Source organism: Danio rerio, chromosome 3, assembly GCF_052040795.2.
Source record: "Danio rerio strain M-AB ecotype USA chromosome 3, GRCz13ab, whole genome shotgun sequence".
Lineage (NCBI taxonomy): Eukaryota > Metazoa > Chordata > Actinopteri > Cypriniformes > Danionidae > Danio > Danio rerio.
The window spans coordinates 26356032-26380000 of record NC_141023.1 but is presented as its reverse complement, the minus strand read 5'-3'; the positions used below and the strand labels follow the sequence as shown (position 1 = coordinate 26380000).

Sequence of the window (23969 nt, the reverse complement as noted above, 5' to 3'; positions counted from 1 at the left end):
ATTGTTGAAAGATTCCTGCCATGAAAATAGCCTTGGTTGCTGACATGGCATTAAATAAAAAATTCATTAAATTACATTACTCTGAATGCCATTAGCTGGAACTAAATTTGTGCCCACTTCAGAGTATGATCTAATAAAACACAATCGGAATTACACTGCAATACACTACAATGTAATTGTAAGCTGATTGGGTGAATACATGCCGTATAAAACAAAGGCAGGACTAAAATAGATACACAAACCGAAACTTAATGCTAGAACTATTTACCTGCTGACTTTGTTTGCGGCAATTTGCATCTTTTTTTTTTTTTATCACGAAACACAGATTAAAAACCTGGCCTCCAATGTTAAGTTGTTGAGTTCCTAGTAATGGTTTACATGCATTCAGGGATCAAATACAGAACCAAACCTTGAGACTATAGTTCTTATGACTGAGTTCCTATATATACCATGTGAAAGTGCCTTTATTAATATAAAAAATCACATATTTTTCTACTATATAGTATGTGGGAAACAGTGCCTCAATAGTGTAGTATAACAAAGTATCCAGTATTTGATAAACAGTAGGTGAGAATAAATTCTGAAGTGTGCCACGGAAGAGGATTTACGATTATAAGCAATGCAACATAACTGGTAGATCATTTAACAATGATCAAATGGTTCATGTAGTGACAGTTTTTTTATAACAGTCATGATGTAATTTCAAATGTACCATAGTATCACTGGTGGAAAGAGTATTGAAAAATCATACTCAAGTACGATTACTTGCCCAAAAATTAAGTGCACGTAGAGTAAAAGTATTTGTTGTAAATATTACTCAAAGTATGAGTAAAAAAGGGGCTACATGGTGGCCTCACAGCACGAAGGTCGCTGGTTCAGTTGGCATTTTTGTGTGGAGTTTGCATGTTCTCCCCGTGTTCACATGGGTTTGCTCCGGGTGCTCCGGTTTTCCCAAGTCCAAAGACATGCGCTATAGGTGAATTGGGTAGGCTAAATTGTCCATAGTTTATGTTTGTGAATGAGTTGTGTATGAATGTTTCCCAGTCATGGGTTGCAGTTAGAACCTATGCTGGATAAGTTAGCGGTTCATTCCGCTGTGGTGACCCCATGAGTATTAAAGGGACTAAGCCAGGGATGGGCAAACGTGATCCTCGAGGGCCGGTGTCCCTGCAGAGCTTTGTTCCAACACTAGTCAAACACACCTGAACAAACTAATCAGTGTCTTCAAGATCACTAGAAATCTATAAGCAGGTGTGTTTGATTAGAGTTGGAGTTAAACTGTGCAGGTCACCGGCCCTCCAGGACCGAGTTTGCCCACCCCTGGACTAAGCTGAAAAGAAAATAAATGAATGAGTAAAAAGTAGACCTTTTTAAAAGCTGATGCGGTTACATGCAGTTTGTGCAGGGATGTGTAAACGTAACATTCTGTAGTGCATTTAGTGAGTTTCCTCGATTCATTCATTCCTTCGTACATTTGTTCCTTTCTTCCTTCATTCCTCCCTTCGTTCGTTCACTCATTTGTTCGTTCGTTTGTTCATATTTTTTCTTCCTTCATTAGGTCCTTTGTTCGTTTGTTCGTCTTTTGTTCCTTTATTCGTTCCTTTGTTGCTTCGAACTTACTTACTTAGGGGCCAATCACACGGAATGCGATTTTTGCGTTAAGAGGTGCCTTTTTTTGACTGACTTACTAATGGCCACGAGCCTTTGCACCCTGTGCACCTCACATTTTAACCGTTTGCTACGCCTTGCAACTTTGCCATTGCGCACTGTGCACTTACAGTTGAAAAAAGTCAACTTTGAGCGGAAAAAGCGTATTACGCTAGTTGCGTCTTTTCCAATCAATTGAAAGCATAGGCGAAGTTTTTGTTGAGGTGACTGCAGTGTTTGCATTGTTAAGACAACTTTTGAAGATAAAGGAGAGACTTGTGGTTGCTGTTTTGAGTTATCGGGTGCTGTGTGACTTCACAAATCTTGAATATCACAATAATACTAAATATTAAATTATACCAATATCAACAGCAACTATCTTGCACAATATGCAGCTGATTCAGTCATTGCCTAGCGACATAAAATACGCATCGTGCTTCTTTTTATGCCAACAAAAAGGCATTGTTGTGCGCCTGGCATTTTAGGGTCGTAAAAGCGTGTTCGGTGTGATCGGCCCCTTAGTTTGTTCAGTCATTCCTTGAATCCTTCCTTCATTAGTTTGGTCCTTCCTTCCTTCCTTCGCTCAGTCCTTCTTCATTCAGCCCTTCCTTCCATTCTTCATTTGTTCCATTTAGTGATTGTTTAAGACTGTTTGGTGATTTCAGTTATCATACAGTCAACATCCTTCATTTTCTCATCAGTGACGTAGTCTATAAAATGTCTCTCGATCATTGCGTGTAAAGACTTTAGACATCTTCTTGGACAATTTGAATGCTTCCAAAAGGTTTGGTGCGTTTATAAAGTGCTCATGTGTTGAGGTCGTTCAGTATGATGCGATTTACTTTACATGTGTGATTTGATTGGGCAGGAATCACAGGACTGATTTTTCTACTTTAACCAATCACCATAGACAAGAAAGAAATAAAGTAATGACTGCAGGTTGAACGAAAGTAGTGGAGTAAAAGTACCAATACAGCTCTAAATATATACTAAAGCAAAAGTAAAAGTACGCATTTTTAAAACTACTTGGCAAAATACAATTTCTGAGAAAAAACTACTCAGTTACAGTAATTTGAGTGTTTGTAATTTGTTACTTTACACACTGCGTAGTACTGCCCACTAATTTTGAATAGAATCACATGACATTTGTATACTATCAACAAAACTGCACATACAGCATTGTGGGCTTTCGTAGTAAACAAATAGCATATCTGTTGTTTTTGGTTAAATCAAAGCTCTGGAAACTATTTAAAGAAAGGTCCTTTGGAGAAATTGAAATGTTTTATATTATGTTTCTATAGAGCGTCCTCATTTTGGAACTTTTATGCTTAAAGCAGCTTTTTTATTATTCTTATTTTGTTTAAATGCATGTTATATGTATGTATATTAAAGAAGGGAACGCATAGTGCTGAGTATGTGGAAGCAGTTCTCCATTGCTGCTATATTAATGAAAGCGGATGGGATGAGGGGTGTCTAACATTGAGTCTCTTCCCTATTAATTCCTTGTAGCAGAAGAGAAGTGAGATGGAGATGTGGTCTTTTGACTTTTCCATGCACAGCACATTAGATTTCTTGTGGAAAAAGTACAAGTGAAACTGTCCTCACCTGACCTGAGTAAAACTGGTTGTTTAATGAAGTACAAAGCAGACAATTGGGATCCGCCGTGGTTTTTACCAAAGTTTTTTTTCTTTTTAAACCAGGAACAAAGCGATGTTATTTGGCGTTAGGAATGGCAAAGAGGAAATAAGGCAATTTAAATGAGATTAACTCGCAGCTGTTGTCCAGTCATGGTTCCCTTTGAGGAGGTGTTGTTTCAGGTGAGAAAAGCTTTACAGGTTGACCCAAGCCTGGTGCATGATCTTCTTCGAGAGCTCCACGAGGCCAACGTCTTCTCCACCCAGTATTACCAGTCTCTCTATAAGGACGGTGAAGTTGCTGAGGAGAGTTTGTGTGAAGTCCTCTGTACAGATGAAGATTTGGATCGAAAACTGTCTTTACTTGTCTGGCAAAACTGGGACGTTAGCCAAGATATCCTCCATTCAACACTCAACAAACAGGAGGATCTTGTTTCTACTGGTGAGTTAATATCTTTAAATACTTTTAATTACACTTTAGATAAGGAGGGTTCCGTAACTGTAACTACATGTCAAGTAACAGTTGAAGTGTTAGTAGAATAGAGATAGAGTGTCTGCTTAAAGACTTTCAAAGTTTATTTGTCAACCCAACCGTCTACTAATACTACTGTATGTAAAATGTGCAAGGAAGGATAAATAATATTTTTTGATAAGAAACTGAGGAGAAACTTTTTTTTGATGTAGTACTTAATTATAGCCATATAAAAATAAGAATTTGTTCTCTTGGAGTCAACGCAAATGATTAAAGCAGGGGGATTAATTCTTTATTTAACTAAGTGAAGCTTTATTTCAAAAAGTGTCAATGGAGAGTTAAGTAAGCTGCTTTTTATAAACGTTGTCCTTTAGTGGTTTTCAAATAAATGTATAAAACTAAATAGAAAAACTATTTATGAATAACAAGACATTAGGCATGCACAGATGCAAATTGGATTCATTTAAAGTACTGTTGATATAAATATGATAAAGGCCGAAACTAATGGTTTATTTTTTACATGGAGGCATTGAGTTGCACATCTTTTATTCGGTGTTTTTTAACAGAATCATCATTTTTTTTAATCACATTTGAAAAAAAAAAAATATATATATATATATGATCTGTTCAAAATATCAGACCTGCGTCTCCTACAGTGCTCAACACATGAGTACAGCCCTCACAAATCTCTCATTTAAAACAATATTTTCTATAGAAAGCTTTACAATATTATATTTGTAGATATGCATTAGTTTTGTCAATACTGAAGCCAAATCTAGAGAGGACCTAACAAAATAACAGTCTAACATTAGTAAACCCCAAATGGTATGTTAGGGACAAAAATAGGTTAGAGCAAAATTCAAGAGAAACTAAAATGTATCAAATTTTGTTAAAATTTTGTGGTTTGTAAATTTTTTTTCTTAATATTTAGCATGAATTTAAATGTATTACCTTTCTATTTCTAAATATATTCGGTGACTTAAATATTATTTTAACAAATGTATTTGTTTAATAAATGTGTTTTGTTTAAATGCACCAAAATATCTTACCTATATTCAGTGAAAAATACAAATTCTTGTACACTTAAATTAATTTTATGCAGAATAAAATAGCAAGTACTCTATCCGAATATGTTAAAATTAGAATCTGTATCAGCAAAAAAAAAAAAAAAAAGGTTGGTGCATCCCTACAACAACTTAATAACTGGTTAAATTATAGAAGACAACAATTTAAACAGAAAACTTAAGTTATAAAGGCCAAAACGTGAATGAATAGAAATTTCAATAATAAGAATAAAAATGTAAACCTGTATAAATTAAAATAAGTTTATGAAAAGTAATAATAAAAACTAAATTAATAATAAAAACTAATTCCTTTTCCTTCGGCTTAGTCCCTTTATTTATCAGGGGTCAAACATGGCATGCACACTCTCAAATACAACGGCCAATTTAGTTAATCTAATTCATCTATAGCGCATGTCTTTAGACTATGGGTGAAACCGTAGCACCCAGAGAAAATCCACACCAACACAGGGAGCACATGGAGACTCCACACAGAGATGCCCAGCCGGGACTTAAACCAGCGACCTTCTTTCTGCGAGGTGACAGTGCTAACCACTGAACCACGGTGCCACTGGAAACACAATAATATAATTTAATATTAGCCTTGAGAAATCTTCATAATATTTTAGAGACAATTACAATATACACTTTTCAGCATAACTTGGATTTTTCACTAGAAACAATATGGATTTGTTCCATGGGTACTATAGCCTCATCATATTTTTGGGGGGATCTGAGGTAATATTAATTTTAAAGTCTTTTTTTAGCAGTATTAAAACATTTGTAAAGATTTGCAAGGTTCTTTTTAGGACATGGAAGGCCCCAAGGAACAAAATTGGATTTTGTTTCTTGATGTCATTGAATTTCTCAGTTGAGAAAATCATCTGCTTTTCAGACACCATGAGAATGAACTGGAAGCAGGATTCCTTGAACTGCTTCTCCAGTACAAACATGGTCCTGTAGTTTAACATTGTTGTGTTTGCTGTCAAGCACTCGCACATGACTGAACATAAAATAAATATGCGCATGATGTCACTATTTTCACAAATTCAACTTTTAGACGAGACAGTAGCTGCATCATATTTAAAAACTGTAATAGTCACTACATTTTATTTAAACCTGAAAGTTTTGTAGTTGAAAGCGGTGTTGTGTAAATGCACCCTCACTTTCGTCCAGCAATATTGAGCCCTGTTGGAGCACTTCCCAAAACTTCAGACTGGGAGATCCATTTTCAGCACAGACTCCCACTGCAGTTTCAGTTTTGCTCATGTAAGCGCTGGAGAAATCAATGTGCTTTTTTGGAAAGCCTCTTCACTTGGCAAACATATAAACAACATGTGGGCAGTTATTTTCTTTACCTTAATAGTATCACAATGCAGACTGCTTTTATAGCAAAGTAAGCTTCTAAAGCTTGCTGCAGCAACTTTAGTAATCAAAAATCAAAATTTTAGCCAACAAATTATTATGTTTTGAGGTGACAGACTCACGGTTCAGTACTATTTGAAGTCATCCTGAAAGGAAAGAGAAGTTTCAAGCATATTTCAGTACTTGTATATTCTGAAGCACAGTATTTAAAACATTTAGACTGAAAGCCAAATCCCTCATCAGTAGAAAGAAACAAAACCTACCATAAAGCTACAAAGTTCACTGTGGTAAACGTCTTTCACAGTGTTATTTTCCTATAGTGAAAGCAAGTAATGTAATGTAATATAATGTGTATTTATATAGCGCATTTAATGTGTATGGCCATACACCCAAAGCGCTTCACAATCATGAGGGGTGGAGGGGTCTCTCCACACCACCACCGGTGTGCAGCATCCACTTGGATGATGCGACGGCAGCCACAGGACAACGGCGCCAGTGCGCTCACCACACACCAGCTATTGATGGAGTGGAGAGACAGTGATAGAGCCAATTCGGTGGAAGGGGATGATTGGGAGGCCATGATTGTATGGGCCGATAGAGGGACTTTGGCCAGGACACCGGGGTTACACCCCTGCTCTTTCACGGGAAGTGCCATGGGATTTTTAATGACCACAGAGTCAGGACCTCGTTTAACGTCTCATCCGAAAGACGGATGAGACAAGTAGTTCACTGTATGAAAACAAGTCAAATAAATTTGGGCCCAATGGGAAACATTGTTTATCATCCAACTGGGGAAAAACAGAACTCAAAAGTGTGTAAAAACATCAGTGAAAGCTGGAGGTGAAGTGTCATGATTTGCTGATGTTTGTGCAGAAGGAGTTAGACGTCTTATGAAGCTACGTAAGAGAGTGCAGATCAGATGCTCCTTCAGCAACATGCAGTTCCCACCCAGCATTCATTACCCAGTCAGAGCAATTATTACACAAGACAATGAACCCACTTTCAACTTGTTTTAAGTTGAAAACACTGAGGTAATTAATTTGGCGGCCCAGAGTCCTAATCTAAACCCCCTGTTCCCGCTGAAAAACACTGCAGTTACTTCATCCTACAATCATTGCTGTTCTATAATTTTGATCACCGAGTTTCTCACAAACAGCCTTGTTGATAAATTGTTGCCTAATGTTAAACTCATTTATTCATTTTCTTTTTGGCTTAGTCCCTTTATTAAAATGGGGTCGCCACAGCAGAATGAACCGCCAACTTCTCCAGTATATGTTTTACTTAGCGGATGCCCTTCCAGCTAAAACCCATCACTGGGAAACATTCACACTCATTCACACATACACTATGGACAATTTACCCTACCCAATTCACCTATACCACATGTCTTTAGACTTGTGGGGGAAACCGGAGCACCCGGAGGAAACTCACACGAACTCAGAGAGAACATGCAAACTCCACACAGAAACGTGGTCCTTGGTGACTAGTTAAAAAAATAATAATAAATACAAAAGAGCATTGAAATATGTTGTTACAACTCAGGATGACCAGTATTACAACAGGAGTGAAATGTATTGTAATAGGGTAACTGTAATGCAGGGGTGTCCAAACTCAGTCCTGGAGGGCCGGTGTCCTGCATAGTTTAGCTCTGTAAGGCTTGAAGCTTACGCTGCTATTGTGAACCAATAGTCAGAAACAGAAAGCAGTTGAAGGATGGCGTGTTTAAATCCATTGAAGTCCATTGTGTTTAAATCTGACTCCATTAAAGTTGTTATCATCATTGATAAAGAGAAAGAATCTCTACGTCTTAAAGCAGGCAAAGTTGTTTATTAAGTTACATTTTTAAATATACAGACGGTAGAATGAAACAAACTAGCGTACTGAATGAAGAAATGAGCTGTAACGTGCACTGCTGAGCAACCAAGACTCTGAAACTGCCTTTGTTAGCATATGAGGCTACGCACCGGTGTGCGGGAGATGCAGAGTAAAAGCCATTCTCCCAGATCAACAGTTACTTTTTCTTATTATACCCTGAGCAAAGCATTGTCAAACATGAGTGAAAACCAACCCCCAAAACCAGCTGAACATGAGAACAAAGTTGAGGATATTAAATGGGGGAGAAATACATTAACATACTCTCTTCAGGCCATGACTCAACAATAGTAAATAAATTGTATATTGAAATACAATCCATCAATGTCTCTGTTGATCTAATCACTACAAAGCTAAAGTTATAAACTGTCAAATGACAAACATGGCAAAGTTATATGAAGGAAGATCACGAGCAGATGAATTGTGTATGGTGAAAAGCACATGGTTACTGTAAGCAAATGGCAGAGATGTGTATCGGAGCTGTGATCAACTCTGCCAAGCCAGGAGGACCCATCCCATGCTTGGAATGTCTCAGTAGTCCTTTATTAGCATAGAAGGAATATATAATAGAAGAATATATAATATTTTTTCATCTTACAGCGCCAACTACTTTCAACACACCTGACTGGAAGTTTTCTAGTTTATCTAGAAAGGGCTTGATTAGCTGGTTCAGATGCGTTTAATTGGGGTTGGAACTAAAATATGCAGGACAACGGCCCTCCAGGACTGAGTTTGGACACCCCTGCTGTAATGTCACAGGAAAAAAAGGTCAGTCTGTTTGTTGTATGGGTGCTGTTAATGAAAAAAACAAAGCAAACAAGATACTTGTCACACCAGTCTGTGATCCTTGCAAATATTTTTGTTTCATTTTAGGCGATTGGCATGAGATTGCTGTCTTCCATTTACAGCTTCCATTTAAACCTTATATAGCTTGTGTTTTAGGATATTTAAAAATTAATTTATTTATTTGTTTATTTATTTTATTGCTGGCTTCTTAGTTTTGGAATATTAATGGGTGAAGCATGAAGAAATGTATTATATAAGACCAATGTTTAAACAAAAGGTCTCACCTGACAGTGGAAAATACCTGCCAATCCAGGGTGGTGCATTTCCGCATGCATGTGCCAAGCCTCAGCATTTGATTTGATTAACCTTTTTTTCTTTGCAACTTTTTACAGACTGTACATTTTAGAGTTCATTACTTTGTTATTAAAGTATATTTTGAATGAGATTTAAAATCCATTTACACATTACAATACAATTCATTGTTACAAAACTAGAAAAAGTAGTTTATTATTATCCTCTCCATCATAATCTCAAATAAATAAATGAATAACTTTATTAATGAACGCAGAATGTATCTCGTTTTTGAGATTTGCTTACACTAAATGTGGGACTTTGGCTTTTGCCGAACAGAATCAACCCCCATCTCATACTGAAAGTAAAAGCAACCAGGGAAGGTGCAGTTTGTTTTGGCGTTTGCCAGACAATGCCTCAACCCTGTGCAATCTGAGGACACGCAGCGCATATTAAAAACGTTTCCATCGGAACTTAATGTAATGGATTAATTTTTTTCAACAAGCATGGACTATCTCTTTGAAACAGGTAAAGTGCAATGCCATTTTAATATAATAGACTATTTAATTTTATAATCATGCGTTTTGCGTAGTAACTTTTTTTCTAACTTTGATGGTGCATAATCTTTATGAAAAGTATCAAATATGATATCTGTAGTTGTTTGATAAACTTTTTACATCAGAAATGGATTCCCCCCTCGAGTTATTTGTTTCCCAACGAAATTGAGCCCCCGCGCGCACACGTTTCAAATCATCTTGCGCATTTTTGATTCAACAGTTTTCACTCAGTTAATTGTGAAGGCACATTTATCTTTGTCAAATGTAAAGTAATATACCGTGTCCTGTGTTATACCTAACAGATGGTGAAGCAAATTTTATTGATCCAGATCCAACGTTAGAGCTACCTGGTGAGTAGATAACGCAGTAAACAGACCTAATGTTGGACATTTGGGTTTGCAAACGAGAGTGACCATTTCTTAATGTTTTCACAGACAGTGTTCTCGGTGAATATCTTCAGTCCCTCCTGGATGGTTCGATTGAAGAAACTTTTGGTCAGTTTTAATTATTGGACTTTTAATTTAGTATTTGGAACAGCATAAATAATACCAATCATTTCCTACTTGTACCCTTGCAGATCCAACCTTCTTCGAAGATCCCAATTACTCATGTAAGACTCCCTAAAATAATATTGTCAATAAATTAAGTCAGATACATTCGACATATTATCATTAATGTTTCGTGAAAAAAAAACATAATTTTGGTGATGAACTGATTGTATTTTTCATGGCTTAGCCTACATTGTTTACTGTTTATTTAAAAATAAATTATTCAAATGTAGCGTTTTTTACTCTAGCTTTACATACAACAGATGACAAAGATACAAACTGCATACCAGAAAAAACATCTAAAGTTGCCCGCCCCAAAAAACGAAAAGGTACTGCTGTTTTCTCTTGGATATGTTATCTTATGAATGACCTGTATTGTAATCGACTATTGAAAGGTGTGTTTTTATTTTTGTTGCAGCTACTACCATAGACCCACAGCAAATTCCCTGCAAACAAGGTAATTCAAAGCATGAAGGACACAACCACTGACTATGATGCTTACTAATAAAAGAAAAGGAAAATAATAACTGTAACTCTCAGTCCAGCTAAGCCACAAGTGAAACTAAAAGTTGCAAACTAAATGATTTATGTCTGCAGCAATAGTTGTCCCTGAAAGTCCCTCATATGAATTGACGCCCAACATCACATCTGGAACTGAGGGTAGTTTCCATTTGAGTCCATACCAGCCTGTGTTCAGTTTTCCTATCAGCTCCCCTAGTCTGCCCTCTAGTGGTACGTATTATGTTTTTTATTAATATACACTACCTGACAAAAGTCTTGTCGTGATCCCAGTTGTAAGAGCAGCAAATATTAACTTGATGTCCAGTTGATCATTTGGAAAAGTGGCAGAAGGTAGGTCTTTCAGATGAATTTGTTGAACTGCATCTCAATCATCACAAATACTGCAAAAGACCTATTGGAGCCTGCATGGACCCAAGATTCTCACAAATATCAGTCAAGTTTGGTAAAGAAAAAAACATCGTTTAGGTGTTACATTCAGTATGGGGGTGTGCAAGAGATCTCCAGAATGGAAGGCAACATCAACAGCCTGAGGTATCAAGACATTTGTGCTGCCCATTACATTACAAACCACAAGAGAGGGCAAATTCTTCAGCAGGATAGTGCTTCAGCTTCAGCCTCCACATCAAAGTTCCAAAAAGCAAAGAAGGTCAAGGTGGTCCAGGATTGCCCAGCCCTGTCAACAGCCATGAATATTATTGAGCATATATGGGGTAAGATTGAGGAGGAGGCATCAAAGATGAATCAAAATAATCTTGATGAACTCTAGGATTCCTGCAAGAACGCTTTCATTGTCATTCCAGATGACTTTTCTCGTGATCTAGAGGCCTTTGCCTTTCATTTAAGCCCCTTCTGATACCAAACGATCAACTAGAAGTCAAGTTATTATTATTTGTTCCTAAAACTTGGATAGCCAACAAGACTTTTGTCAGGTAGTGTACTGTACACGACATGCAATTCAACAAATGAAGGCTTGACTTTAAACACTGACTGAATTTTTGGATCTCTTTGGTGGTCCAGCACTACAGTTCATCCAGACCATAAGCCCGCTCACGTCACCTCTAATTGGCACTGTGGTTCAGACAGGATCCACATATGTGCTTGGTGAGTCAAATATAAATGCACCATGACACCGGTGCATGTGCCTGCATGTCCTGTTAGCCTGTTGACCACTGTATTTCTAATTTTAAATTCCCTCTCTGCAGTTTCGCCTCAAAGTGTTAGTCCAGGCACACAGATAATTCCTCTTTCACCTGGTGAGTTAAAAAGAAAAGCTGTTTCAATCACAGCAAGGGTTAGCAATACTAATACTAATACTAAAAAGTGTGTTAACTGAACTCTTTTCTTACAGCTGATGGTACGGTTGCCCCACCTGAGCTCACTGGTTTTGTACTCCCAGTTGGCTCGTCCTCAGGTCTGACATCGGTTTCTGTAGACACAAGCCCTATTAAAGGTGAGTATAAGATATGGATGGGTTAAAGTTTTTGAGTGTGGTTTTTGAGTGTGGTTTAAGGGCATTTGACCTCTATTTTGGGGTTTTCTGCCTGATTTTTCTACTCAAATAAAAAAGCTTTCCATACCCACATACTGTACAGAGGTCTAACTGCAAAATATATGATAGAATTTTACTACAACGGTTTTGGAAATGCTATAAACAAGTCTATAAGTTGTTAGTGTTATAATAAACCCCTAAATGAATCAAAGCTTCAAAATTTGACAGTGTATTGCAAAGTTCCAAAGGCCCTGTGTGCTGAGCATCCTTCAAACAGTTTATTCATTTTTAGCAAATCAACAAACAGAGGAAAAGGGAAATTTGATTATCTCATAGGTTGTTCAGTTCCTGAAGGAAGTAACACTGCTTTTGTATAATTTCTTCCCATACCTCCATACATCATTATAAAAAGCTAAATTCTCTATCTCATTTAACAAACAACCATTTGAACAGACTTTACTTGGGCGGGCAAACCAAAGTAAATTTGCTAATCATTCACAATCGATTAAACAGTTCAAAATCTTCTCTTGCTTAACATATTTTGTACTGCTAGTTGTGTGTGCATGAGACCTATCAGCACTTCCAAACACAAGACCCACAGAAACGCGCATTTTGGGCACTTAAAAAATGCGTCCAGACATAGTTTCTAAATATCTTTAAATATGCAGGATTTTTGCTCTTGCTTTTTTATTTAGAATAAGGATTTATGACTTTAATTGCAAATTACAGTAAAAAAGAAAAAAAAAACAATTATATTTCAAAAAGTATAGATGGTATCAACTTAAGTGCATACATAGGAAAAACAAACAAACATAACAACAAATAAAAAGGTAAATATTAATTTGCCATAACAAAAACTTCATTTGTACAATATGTATCACACAACACACTCTACTTTGCACTTAGGAAAGAAGAAGAATCAATTTGGTGGATCAAGGACTTGGTCTATATTTGACAATAAAACATGTTCTTAGATATATATCTTAAATGGGTCCCAATTTTTCGTAAACTGGTTTGCTTTTGCTTTTTCAGTTGTCATTAGTCTCATTCGTTTCACATTTGCATTTTTATTTAAGCCTATTTTTGCTTGGCACACAGCCACAAGAGCGAGAGAAAAATTAAATACTTAATTAAATACTCTTTATTCTCGAAGTGGACAGAATGACTTATTATTAGCCCCCCTGAATTATTAGACTGCATATTTATTTTTTCCTCAGTTTATGTTTAATGGAGAGAAAATTTTTTCAACACATTTCTAAACATAAAAGTTTTAAGAACTCATTTCTAATAACTGATTTATTTTATCTTTACTATGATGACAGTAAATTATATTTTACTAGATATTTTTCAAGACACTTCTATACAGCTTAAAGTGACATTTAAAGGCTTAACTGGGTTAATTAGGGTAACTAGGCAGGTTAGGGTAATTAGGCAAGTTATTGTTTAACAGTGTTTTTTTTTACATTTACATTACATTAAAGGGGCAAATAATTTTGTCCCTAAAATGGTGTTTAAAAAAATTAATAACTACTTTTATTCTTGCCGAAATAATACAAATAAGACTTTCTTATAGAATAAAGGTAAAATAAAAAGTGGATTTCTTTTTATTTATTTTTTTTATTTTAACAGCCTTTAAAAGCCCCATTTACCCAGCTGAAAACAGTGTATAACATTGTCATAATGAAAAAAATACAGTAAAAAAAAAATCACACTTTTATTTTTTGTTTGTCGAATGCAGTTGATCTTTTATGTGATGGGTAAAAGGTATGTTCCAATCTGGCTAACACCGCAAGTATTTCTCAAACCTGTGGGAAGCACTGTACTTAGTATATGTTTTTTGCATATGTTTGAATCCCCCTAATATACTAGGCGGAAAGCATTGCTGATGTTACTTTTTTAAAAGACATATTTTTTTATTGGTAAATCTAACTGAATTTCATTTTAAATGGTTAATTACTGCTTAATGAGCAGAAGTTTTGCATTCAAAAAATATTTAAAATGAACAACCTACTTTTTGTGGTCAAGTATTTGCCCTGTGTGCTACTGTACTGTGCTGTTAAGGAGTAGAGGATGTTTGTAGCCCAGAATGATAATGTATGTCCATCAAAATTGAGTAAGAGTCAGATAAATTTCTACATAACCATTCACACTACGGTGGCAATGCAAAACATCAGGATTTATTAGCACATATGAAATGACAACTATTTTGTTGGCTCATGAATGAATCAAAATGACTGCTTGTTTGTTTTACTAAATACAGAAGGAAACCCAGACAAGAATACAGAGTCCCCATCTCCAAAACTAAAAAACAAAGTCCGTCCCAAAGCGCCAGGTGAGAAACCATTTCTGTATGCAAAACCGAATGAGCTTATTAAAATATGTAAAACATAATAAATGTTTGTTTTACAGAGTGTGTCAAAGACTACATTCATCGCTTAAAATCACACCTGAGAGATGTCTGCAGCACTATGCGTGGAGGGATGGGAATGCAGTCACACTACGTGGATGCACATCTGGTTCAGAGGAAACTTCTTATCAAATCTGGGAAGAATGCAAACAAGTGTTTGGAGAAAGAGCTGGTTGTCCTCAGCGATTCAGAGCGAAAGAAAGCAAAGCTGGACACAAGTCAGTTGTTTCATAACCTTGACTCCAAATCCAAACAATCATTTGCTTTCCTCGGAAAATCCGGCGTGGGGAAAACCACATTCATTCAGCGGTTGTGCCTGGACTGGTCAAACAGCGGCCTGCCTCAATTTCAGTTTGTTTTTCTCATGAACTGTAAAATCTTAGACTTCAAACAATCCAACTACAGCTTAAAAACTTTACTGTTCGACTTTTCTACATCTCCTCACTGCGAGGACTCAAATGCTGCTTTCAAACACATTCTGTCCTGTCCTGATGAAGTTCTCATTATCTTTGACAGCTTTGATCATATAAAAGACCTTGAGGGGCTTCTTCAGTCCCCTGCTAAATCACACACAGACACTAAATACACCATCAAGCAGCTGTTTTCAGGTTTGTTTCAAAAGGAAATCCTCTCGGGCTGCACACTTCTCATCGCCACGAGGCCTAAAGACGTTTTAAATCAGGTGCTGCGAAAAATGGACTGCCTTTTGGAGATTTGGGGCTTCTCTCCTGAGGATATTGAATTGTATACATCCAAATATTTTGAGGAAGCTTCCCTCCGAGAGAGTGCACTACAAAAGATTAAGAATCAAGGGTACATGTTTAGCTTATGCTCTAACCCGCTGCTTTGCTGGGCTACCTGCTTCCTGCTCAAGCATCAGGATGGTGAGGATTTGCCTTCAACTCTCACAGACTTGTACCAAAGAGTGACCTCCAAGCATCTGGAATTGGCTAGCATTGGAAACAGCACAAAGAAGAAACAACTCGACACCCCGCAGTTGTGTAAAATGGCATGGGAGGGCTTCAAGAATCACGATACACACGTCAACCTTGTCAAATCCACAGAACTGCTGGACTGCGCTCTGAAAAGTGGAATACTTATACCTTATAAGACATCTGAGCAAGAGGAAAACCACTTTGCTGACCTTTTCACTCAGAACTTCCTAAGTGCTTTGCATTTGGTGCAATCCAAACAGGTCAATGATAAAACGGTGGTGGCAAATACCATGGTGCAGCACAAAAAACGAAAGGTTCAGGGAGAATCGCAGGACGTCCTGCAGAGGTTCATCACCGGCTTAATCTTCCAGAAGACAGCAAGTGGACTCAGCATAATAGACAGCAGTGTGGACTTAAAAGCCAAAAGGAAGGCCGTCGAAGCTCATTTAGAGAGCATGAAACCCAAAGATTTGGTTCCTGCCAGATTACTTGAATTGTTTCACTGTGTTTACGAGACCTGCAGTGTCAAATTTGCCCAAGGGCTAGTAAAGAACCTGCCCGATGATCTGTCTTTCTGTGGGACCCAGCTTTCCCCATCGGATGTGTACGTGATATGCCATATCCTTCAACATGCAAGCGCAATGAAGCGGACCTTCACCATTAACCTGCAGGACACATGCATTCCCATCAGAGGCCTGAAAGAGCTTGTGGGTCTCAAATGTATCGCATCCTTCTGGTGAGAAGTTACACGGCTGTACACCTAGATAGGAAAATGTTTTGTTTGCTGAGTTTAAAGCCTGTGAGACCTAACCTTTTTCTGTGAAATACTGAAAGATGCTGATTTTATTCCAGTTCAGATACAGTCTGTATCTGTAAGCTTCAAAAAAGAGTGCAAAAAATCTAAGGTAGACACTCTTAGTTCCCGCTTTATATGAAGTGGCCTCAAAGATACCGAGAAGTGCTTTGAAATGTGCATTTCTTATTCGATGTTTAATGTAATTTCAACTGAAACATGAAGAGAGGGTGAGACATAGAGTAGCTCCTTCTCTTTAAATAAGAAAACCAATAGCGTTTTGTTTCATAACAGCTCTGTCAGTGAGAGTGGTTGAATATTATAAAGTATTTGGTCAAGATTTGTTGAGGTGACGTGAAAAAAAAAAAAACATATCCATTTAAGTGGAAGTTGCAAACTGCTAGCTTTGAATGTTTATATCAGGGTTATATCTTCTAAATGTCAATTATGTCACTGTTAGCACACTATCTAATAGATATCCTTAAAACTACATACTAATGCTAATATTGTTGTGAGAATGTCGGGGCGACAACGGAGTAGAGGATTCACATGCAGTATTTATTAACAAGAATAGTAAGGTTGGCAAAGGTTGATCACAGGAGCAAAGAACTGCATACAAAGAATCCAAAGAATGGTCAGTAAACAGGCAAATGGTCAGGACAGGCGGCAAAATCAGAAACAATAAAACAAGGCAAAAGGTCAAACATGGCAAGGCTAGTAGGCTAGACAAAGGAAACGCATTGTTAATATTCATAGTATAACAAGACTCAGCAATTGGTGTGTGTGTGTCTGTGCTGCTTTTGAAGTCCATGTAATCAGTTCAAGATGATCCTCCGGCTGTTTTAGTGTGTGTGGGTGTGTAATCAAAGTGAAACAGGAACAGGTGTGAGTGTGTGGTGCATGACAGTATTTGTAGCTCTCCAGCGATCTGTATGGACTATGTGACTGTGACCAACATCTAAAAGTTTATTTTAATTTTACAGGACCTTTAACCACTAGGTACTTTCATCATAAAGCAAGTACCTATAATGTACTTATTGTGTTTATATAACACTTTTTTTTTTATTGAGGTAGAACAATGGTAACTATTAAGGTTATTTTATTTTTTTATTTGTTATATGGTATTTAAGTTTAAGGGTCAACAGTGTAATCAAAATTGCAATTACATAAATCAGTTACAGATGTAATAACATGCAGATATTTTAAACGGTAGAAAAACATATTCAATATTTGCATTGTACAAAATTAATAATATAAATAGAAGTACTAAGTAGTTAGGGTCACTTATTTTAAAGTGGCATGGATTTGTGTGCTTTATTCAAAATGTTATAATGTCAAATAATTGCATTTCTGATTATCAGAAATTTGTATTAGTAATTAAATCATTCATAAGAATGATTCATTCATGCATTTTTTAGTAAATTATCCTTTGTTGTTTTAAAAGTCACAAAACTGGTGTGAGAAGAATCTTCAAATCATTAATTTTTCACAGAAAATTTTTATAAAATGGCACACAGGTTTAATTAAATATTTGAATTACATTTTGTATTCTTTTAGAAATCTGGCAGGATTTGCAGTGAATGTTTGCTAAATGATTTTATTTATGATTTAATTTACCATTAGGGCGCATGCAGAAGATACCATCGACTTATGGGAGGACTTGCATCAAAGCAACGATGAACTGAACTTGAAAAGTGCAATTGAGAAATTCACCTTGAACCCATTAAAGGCCACACAAGGGTATCACATAGAGAGCCTGCCTGTCCTCGTCCAGATTCACAGAGAAAAGAAGCTGCCCACAAGGTACAGCATCAATTTTATGTATGATATATAATAGTGTAGGTGACGCAGTGGCGCAGTAGGTAGTGCTGTCGCCTCACAGCAAGAAGGTTGCTGATTCGAGCCTCGGCCAGTTGGCGTTTCTGTGTGGAGTTTGAATGTTCTCCCAGCGTTTGCGTGGGTTTCTTCCGGGTGCTCCGGTTTACCCCAAAGTCCAAAGACATGCAGTACAGGTGAATTGGGTAGGCTAAATTGTCCATAGTGTATGGATGTGAATGAGTGTGTATGGATGTTTCCCAGAGATGGGTTGCGGCTGGAAGGGCATCCGCTGTGTAAAAACGTGCTATATAAGTTGGCAGTTCATTCCGCTGTGGCGACCCAGGATTAATAAAGGGACTAAGCCGATAAGAAAATGAATGAAAGAATATAATAGCATTTATATTTACCATACACTAATTTTATTTGTGCACGACTTATGTGTTTTCAGTGAACTGGTGCCTGCACTGGATGAAGGTGTACCAGCTCTCCGGCATCTTCAGAAACTGGAATTTGGGTAAGTAAATCAGACTTTTATCGTTTATTATTGCTTCTATTATTCATTAAGTGCTAATTTAATCATACTGGGTCTTGTTCTCCATTGCAGCCTTGGAGTGCAGAATGGTCCTGAACTTTTCCCTAAAGTCATAGAGGTCCTGCCTTCTCTGCAGTCTCTCCTGTGTCTGGAGTAAGTATTTGGCTCTGTTTGGCATATTCATAGCTTCTGAATTCGTAATGAATGCCTAACAAGCTTGTTAATACTTATGCAAGCTTATTGCAAAACTAGTCTGTCCCCTGCAGCATTTTTATTTTTATTTTATTTTTATTTGAGCACAAGCCTAATAAAATGCAGGCTGAATTGACAAAATGTGCATGAATTAAAAAAACGTACAATAAAAGCATTTCCCAGAGATGGGTTGCAGCTGGAAGTGCATCCGCTGTGTAAAAACTTGCTGGATAAGTTCATTCCGCGGTGGCAACCCCGGATTAATAAAGGGACTAAGCCGACAAGAAAATGAAATGAAAAAAGAACATATGCACTCTTACCTAAGTTAGATATTTTAATTAAATAAAAAGGTATTTGCATAAGTCACAAGGTAAAAACTTTTCCAGAATAAATATTATTATGCATACTATTATGCAGTATTACCAGTCTGGACAAGGAGTGTTTTCATTCTAAAATGCAACAGTCAATGTCAACAAAGAGTGCTATTTATCTTTTTTTTTTTGTTAATATAAAAAAATCTTAACTTTTCCCCCCTTTAGCCTTGATAAAAACCATATTGGAGACTCTGGAGCGGAGAAACTGTCTGGCGTTTTACATTTTTTGGAATGTCTGAAATTGCTCATGTAAGTTTGAAATATTTACCCAAGTATCAAACACTGGCACTTAATAGTCAGGGTGTTTTCTACATTAATTATAAATTGAAAAAAGCAACAACTGTCTCACAAATGATCAGTACTATTTTGCCTCCATTCAGCCTGTCTCAGAATTTAATTGGAGATGCTGGAGTGGGAAAACTGGCTCAAGCTCTGGCATCAGTTCCTTCTCTACAGACACTCAGGTATGTTCACTCTTGGAAAAGTTACGTATTTACCAGCACTAAGTAGACCTGAGTTTTGGAACGATTTCTAAAAAAAAAAACTTGTTTCGTCACAATGACTCCATTTTCTTTACTTCTAGACTGTATGGAAATGCGATTGCTGACAGTGGTGCTGAACATCTGGCCTTGGCTTTACCAGACATGAAATCACTGCAAGACCTTGAGTAAGAGTCTAGATTCAGTCAAATCATTTTACAAAATTACAAAAAAAAAAAGGACAATTAATATCCTATTCATTTTTGACAGAGTTTCTGATCTATTTTAATATATGCTACCTGAAAAAAAGTCTGATTGTTGATCCCAGTTGTAAGAGCAACAACTAATAACTTGACTTCTAGTTGATTATGGAAAAGTGGCAGAAGGTAGATTTTTCAAATGAATCATGTGTTGAACTGCATCCCAGTCATCATAAATACTGCAGAAGACATATTGGAACTTACATGGACCCAAGATTCTTACAGAAATCTGTCAAGTTTAAAGGAAAAATCATGGTTTGGGTTTACATTCAGTATGGAGGTGTACGAGAGATCTCCAGAGTGAATGGCAACATTAACAGCCTGAGGTATCAAGACATTTGTGCTGCCCATTACATTACGAACCACAGGAAAGGGTGAATTCTTCAGCAGGATAGTGCTCCTTCTCATACCACAGCCTCCGCATCAAAGTTCCTGAAAGCAAAAAAAGTCAATGCGCTCTAGGATTGGCCAGCCCAGTCTTCAGACATAAACAATATGGAGTATGTCTGGGGTAAGATGAAAGAGGAGGCATCAAAGAAGATTACAAAGAATCTTGATGAACTCTGCGGGTCCAGCATGAATGCTTTCTTAGCCATTCCAGATGACTTTATTAATAAGTTATTTGAGTCACTGCTGAGATGTATGGATGCATCATATCATATGATCATATTTAATTTTGGTAAAATAAGCATAATGTCAAGTTATTATTTGTTTTTCCTATACTTGAATAGGCGATAAGACTTTTGTTAGGTAGTGCATGTTCAAATTTAGATAAAATATGGAATTTATATTAAATGTTCTGTAATATTATATTATATTAATGCAATAATTGTTATTTACTTTCAGTGTTAAGTTCAACAAGTTCACCGACATTGGAGCTACAAAGCTCAGTGCTGCGCTGAAAAACTGCCCTGGAATGAAGTCTTTGGAGTAAGTGTCTATTTTTTTATTTTTATATTTACACTTTAACATTCATTGAGATTAAAGTGTTGGTCATCAATTATTTTATTATAGTTTTTAAATATTAGCATTTCAGGATGTATCACAACATTAGCCTGATTTAAACACGAAATAAAAAAATGTTCAGACTAAAACACCTGTAAAAATCAGATTTCAGACCATCTACAAAAATAATGAATAAACACAAAAAGATTAATGTGCGTTTTCCCGCTTTCAAGACTTTAAAATGAGTTAAAAATCCATCTGGATAAAATCAGAATATGCCCCAAAAAATAATCTAAGCCTTTACAAAAAACGATTTTGTATTTAATAAAACGTTATGCAGCTCAAATACATTTTCTAATCTGCAATGTTGATGTAATGTTGTTTTCCTTGTCTGTCATTAGGCTGTGGAATAACTGTATACCCTATGGAGTTTTTGAGCACCTCCGTCTTCAAGATTCACGGATTAAATCACTTTAACACATTAAAATGGTTACACTGTTACAAGCAGGGTGTTTAATAACCATAAACTTCAAAAGTTCATCAACGTCTGACGACAAGGACACTAAACTGCTTTAAAAGCTGTTTCTCTTTTCTTTTTAAACTTACTTTATGACTGATATGATGACTGACTTTTGCACTTTCTCACATTATTGTGGACGGATAATGTTTCTCAGCACTTTACTGTTGCTTTATAAATGTAAATATGATTTTTATGTACATATATTTTTTTTTACAATAAACAAGCTATATGCGTCTGGCTTTGCTGGTTTTGACAAGTTCACATATTTTAGTTTCTTTTATAATTCAGAAAAACTACTTATGAGTTTATTTTAGTTATTACTGCAGCTTTAATTTTTATGTTCAGTTGCACTGAATTAATAATCAATCAAATTCAGCTCATACTATACCCAGCTCATACAGTGCTGGGTAGCTTCCTTACAAATTGTAGTCTGGTAGTACTGATTTCACATTAAATGTAATGTAGATTACTCATTTGTACATTCAGACTATTAGATAATATTTTGATTACCTAACTTGCTTAATTTTTATTTATTGTCACTTCAAATTCAGAGGCAAAGATTGCAAATTTATTTACATGGCCATTCTATATTCTGAATATTCAAAACTAAAAGATCACACACACACACACACACACACACACACAGCTGGCTTATTTTGAAAATTTAACAGAGAAAACAGAATAATTTACTCACCTTGCGGGAATATTCATGTAATTGTAGTATGATTATAAGCATTTCAGAACATAATCTGACATAATTGCAACTGCCAAAATGTTTACAAATTATGATTACATAATCCAAGCACTGCATACATACCGTTGATAGATAGACAGACAGGTAGACAGATATATTCTGTAGGTTTCATCGTTAAACCGAAGACTTTTTAAGACCATTATCAATGGAATTTTAGACTTATACTGGCTAAACACTAAGGATTTTTTGTAATTGCCAATGGAATGGTTGGACCAATGGAATTGGGAAAAAATATATATTTATTTCTTAACCACATTTTAATGTGTCAAAACAAGAAAACTCTAGCTATATAGTTCTTTTTTCAACATGTTTTTTTTAATGACAAGTTTAACATTGTTAAAAATATATTTATTATGAAGAAAACTACACGAATAATCAAAAATACACTACCTAACAAAAGTCTTGTCGCCTATAAAGTTTTAGGAACAGCAAATGCCTTGACTTCTGGTTGATCTTTTGGTATCAGAAGCGGAATATATAAAAGATAAAGGCCTCTAGATTACACTTATTTTAGCAAAATAAAATATGATCATGTCTTGATTTTTAATTATTTAATTAGAACAGTAAGACCTGAGTTAGACAAAAGTCTGGTCTCTTAACAGAAACAATGTACAGTATAGAATATAAAGTCATGGTGCAGTGGAAAAAGAATAAATAATGTGTTTGACTCCCATGAGCTTGGCTGACTGCATCAATACGTCTCTGTAGTGACTCAAATTTATTTATAAAGTCTGGAATGAAAAAGAAAGCATTCTTGCAGGACTCCCAGAGTTCATCAAGATTATTTGGATTCATCTTCAATGCCTCCAACTTACCCCAGACATCAATAATGTTAATGTCTGGTGACTGGGCTGGCCAATCCTGGAGCACCTTGAGCTTCTTTGCTTTCAGGACTGTTGAGGTGGAGGTTGAAGTATGAGTAGGAGCTTTATCCTGCTTAAGAATTTGCCCTCTCCTGTTGTTTGTAAAGGCTGAATTATACTTCTGGGTCAAGCACACTTGTATGCTACAGCTCAGCCTACGCATTGACGCATAGCCCTATCCCGTGGCCGTCGCTGCTGTGCACCTCTCAAAAAATGTAACTACACGTCGCAACGATGCGTAGCACAAGCTCTGTGATTGGTCGGCTTGATATCGCTGACGAGTCTGGGTGAGCCCGATGGAGCGATTGTTTACCAGTGTGAAGTCCCGTGAAGGATCTCCGGATGGAAAGTTTTGTTTTGTGTTTACCTCATAGTTAAAGATGTTGCATGTCTGCCAGTCCTGCCTCAAAAGGAGCGAGTTTGAGCCACTTGTACATTCAGGAAGCGTTCATAAAAAACAAAACACCATCGGAGAAACTCGACACAGAGGAGCATTAACACCTCACTGCCAACTAGCGTTTCTGAAGTGTTAATGCAGACCAACCGTAACAGTGTGCAGAAGTATAAATGCACAGCCACGCGCGTTGCATGCACCGTGAGTTACGCCAGTCACTTGACGCAGAAGTATAAACCAGGCTTAATGTAATGGGCAGCACAAATGTCTTGATACCTCAGGCTGTTTATGTTGCCATCCACTCTGCAGATCTCTCGCACGCCCCCAAACTGAATGTAACCCCAAACTATGATTTTTTCTTCACCAAACTTGACTGATTTCTATGAGAATCTTGGGTCCATGTGAGTTCCAATAGGTCATTTGCAGTATCTGTAATGATTGGGATGCAGTTCAACAGAT

General features: G+C 36.6%; 1 protein-coding gene across 4 annotated transcripts; it reads left to right on the top strand.

Moving 5' to 3' along the window:
- The first annotated feature begins 318 nt into the window (after positions 1–318).
- ciita (class II, major histocompatibility complex, transactivator) lies at positions 319–21738 on the top strand. 4 transcript variants are annotated; one of them, XM_087244536.2, is made up of 20 exons: positions 319–3723; positions 9988–10035; positions 10120–10179; positions 10263–10295; positions 10497–10562; positions 10652–10690; positions 10831–10965; positions 11773–11856; positions 11958–12008; positions 12104–12205; positions 14505–14576; positions 14654–16322; positions 18003–18182; positions 18646–18711; positions 18802–18882; positions 19461–19544; positions 19676–19759; positions 19879–19962; positions 20881–20964; positions 21381–21738. In XM_087244536.2, the coding sequence occupies exons 1-20, from the start codon at positions 3405–3407 to the stop codon at positions 21454–21456; spliced, it is 3417 nt and encodes a 1138-aa protein (XP_087100662.1). In that variant the 5' UTR covers positions 319–3404; the 3' UTR covers positions 21457–21738. The 4 variants fall into 4 exon arrangements, with proteins under 4 accessions (XP_087100662.1, XP_087100661.1, XP_087100664.1 ...); XM_087244535.2 differs by having other exon boundaries at positions 10482–10562; XM_087244538.1 differs by lacking the exon at positions 319–3723 and adding an exon at positions 9043–9656.
- Positions 21739–23969: the final 2231 nt, after the last annotated feature.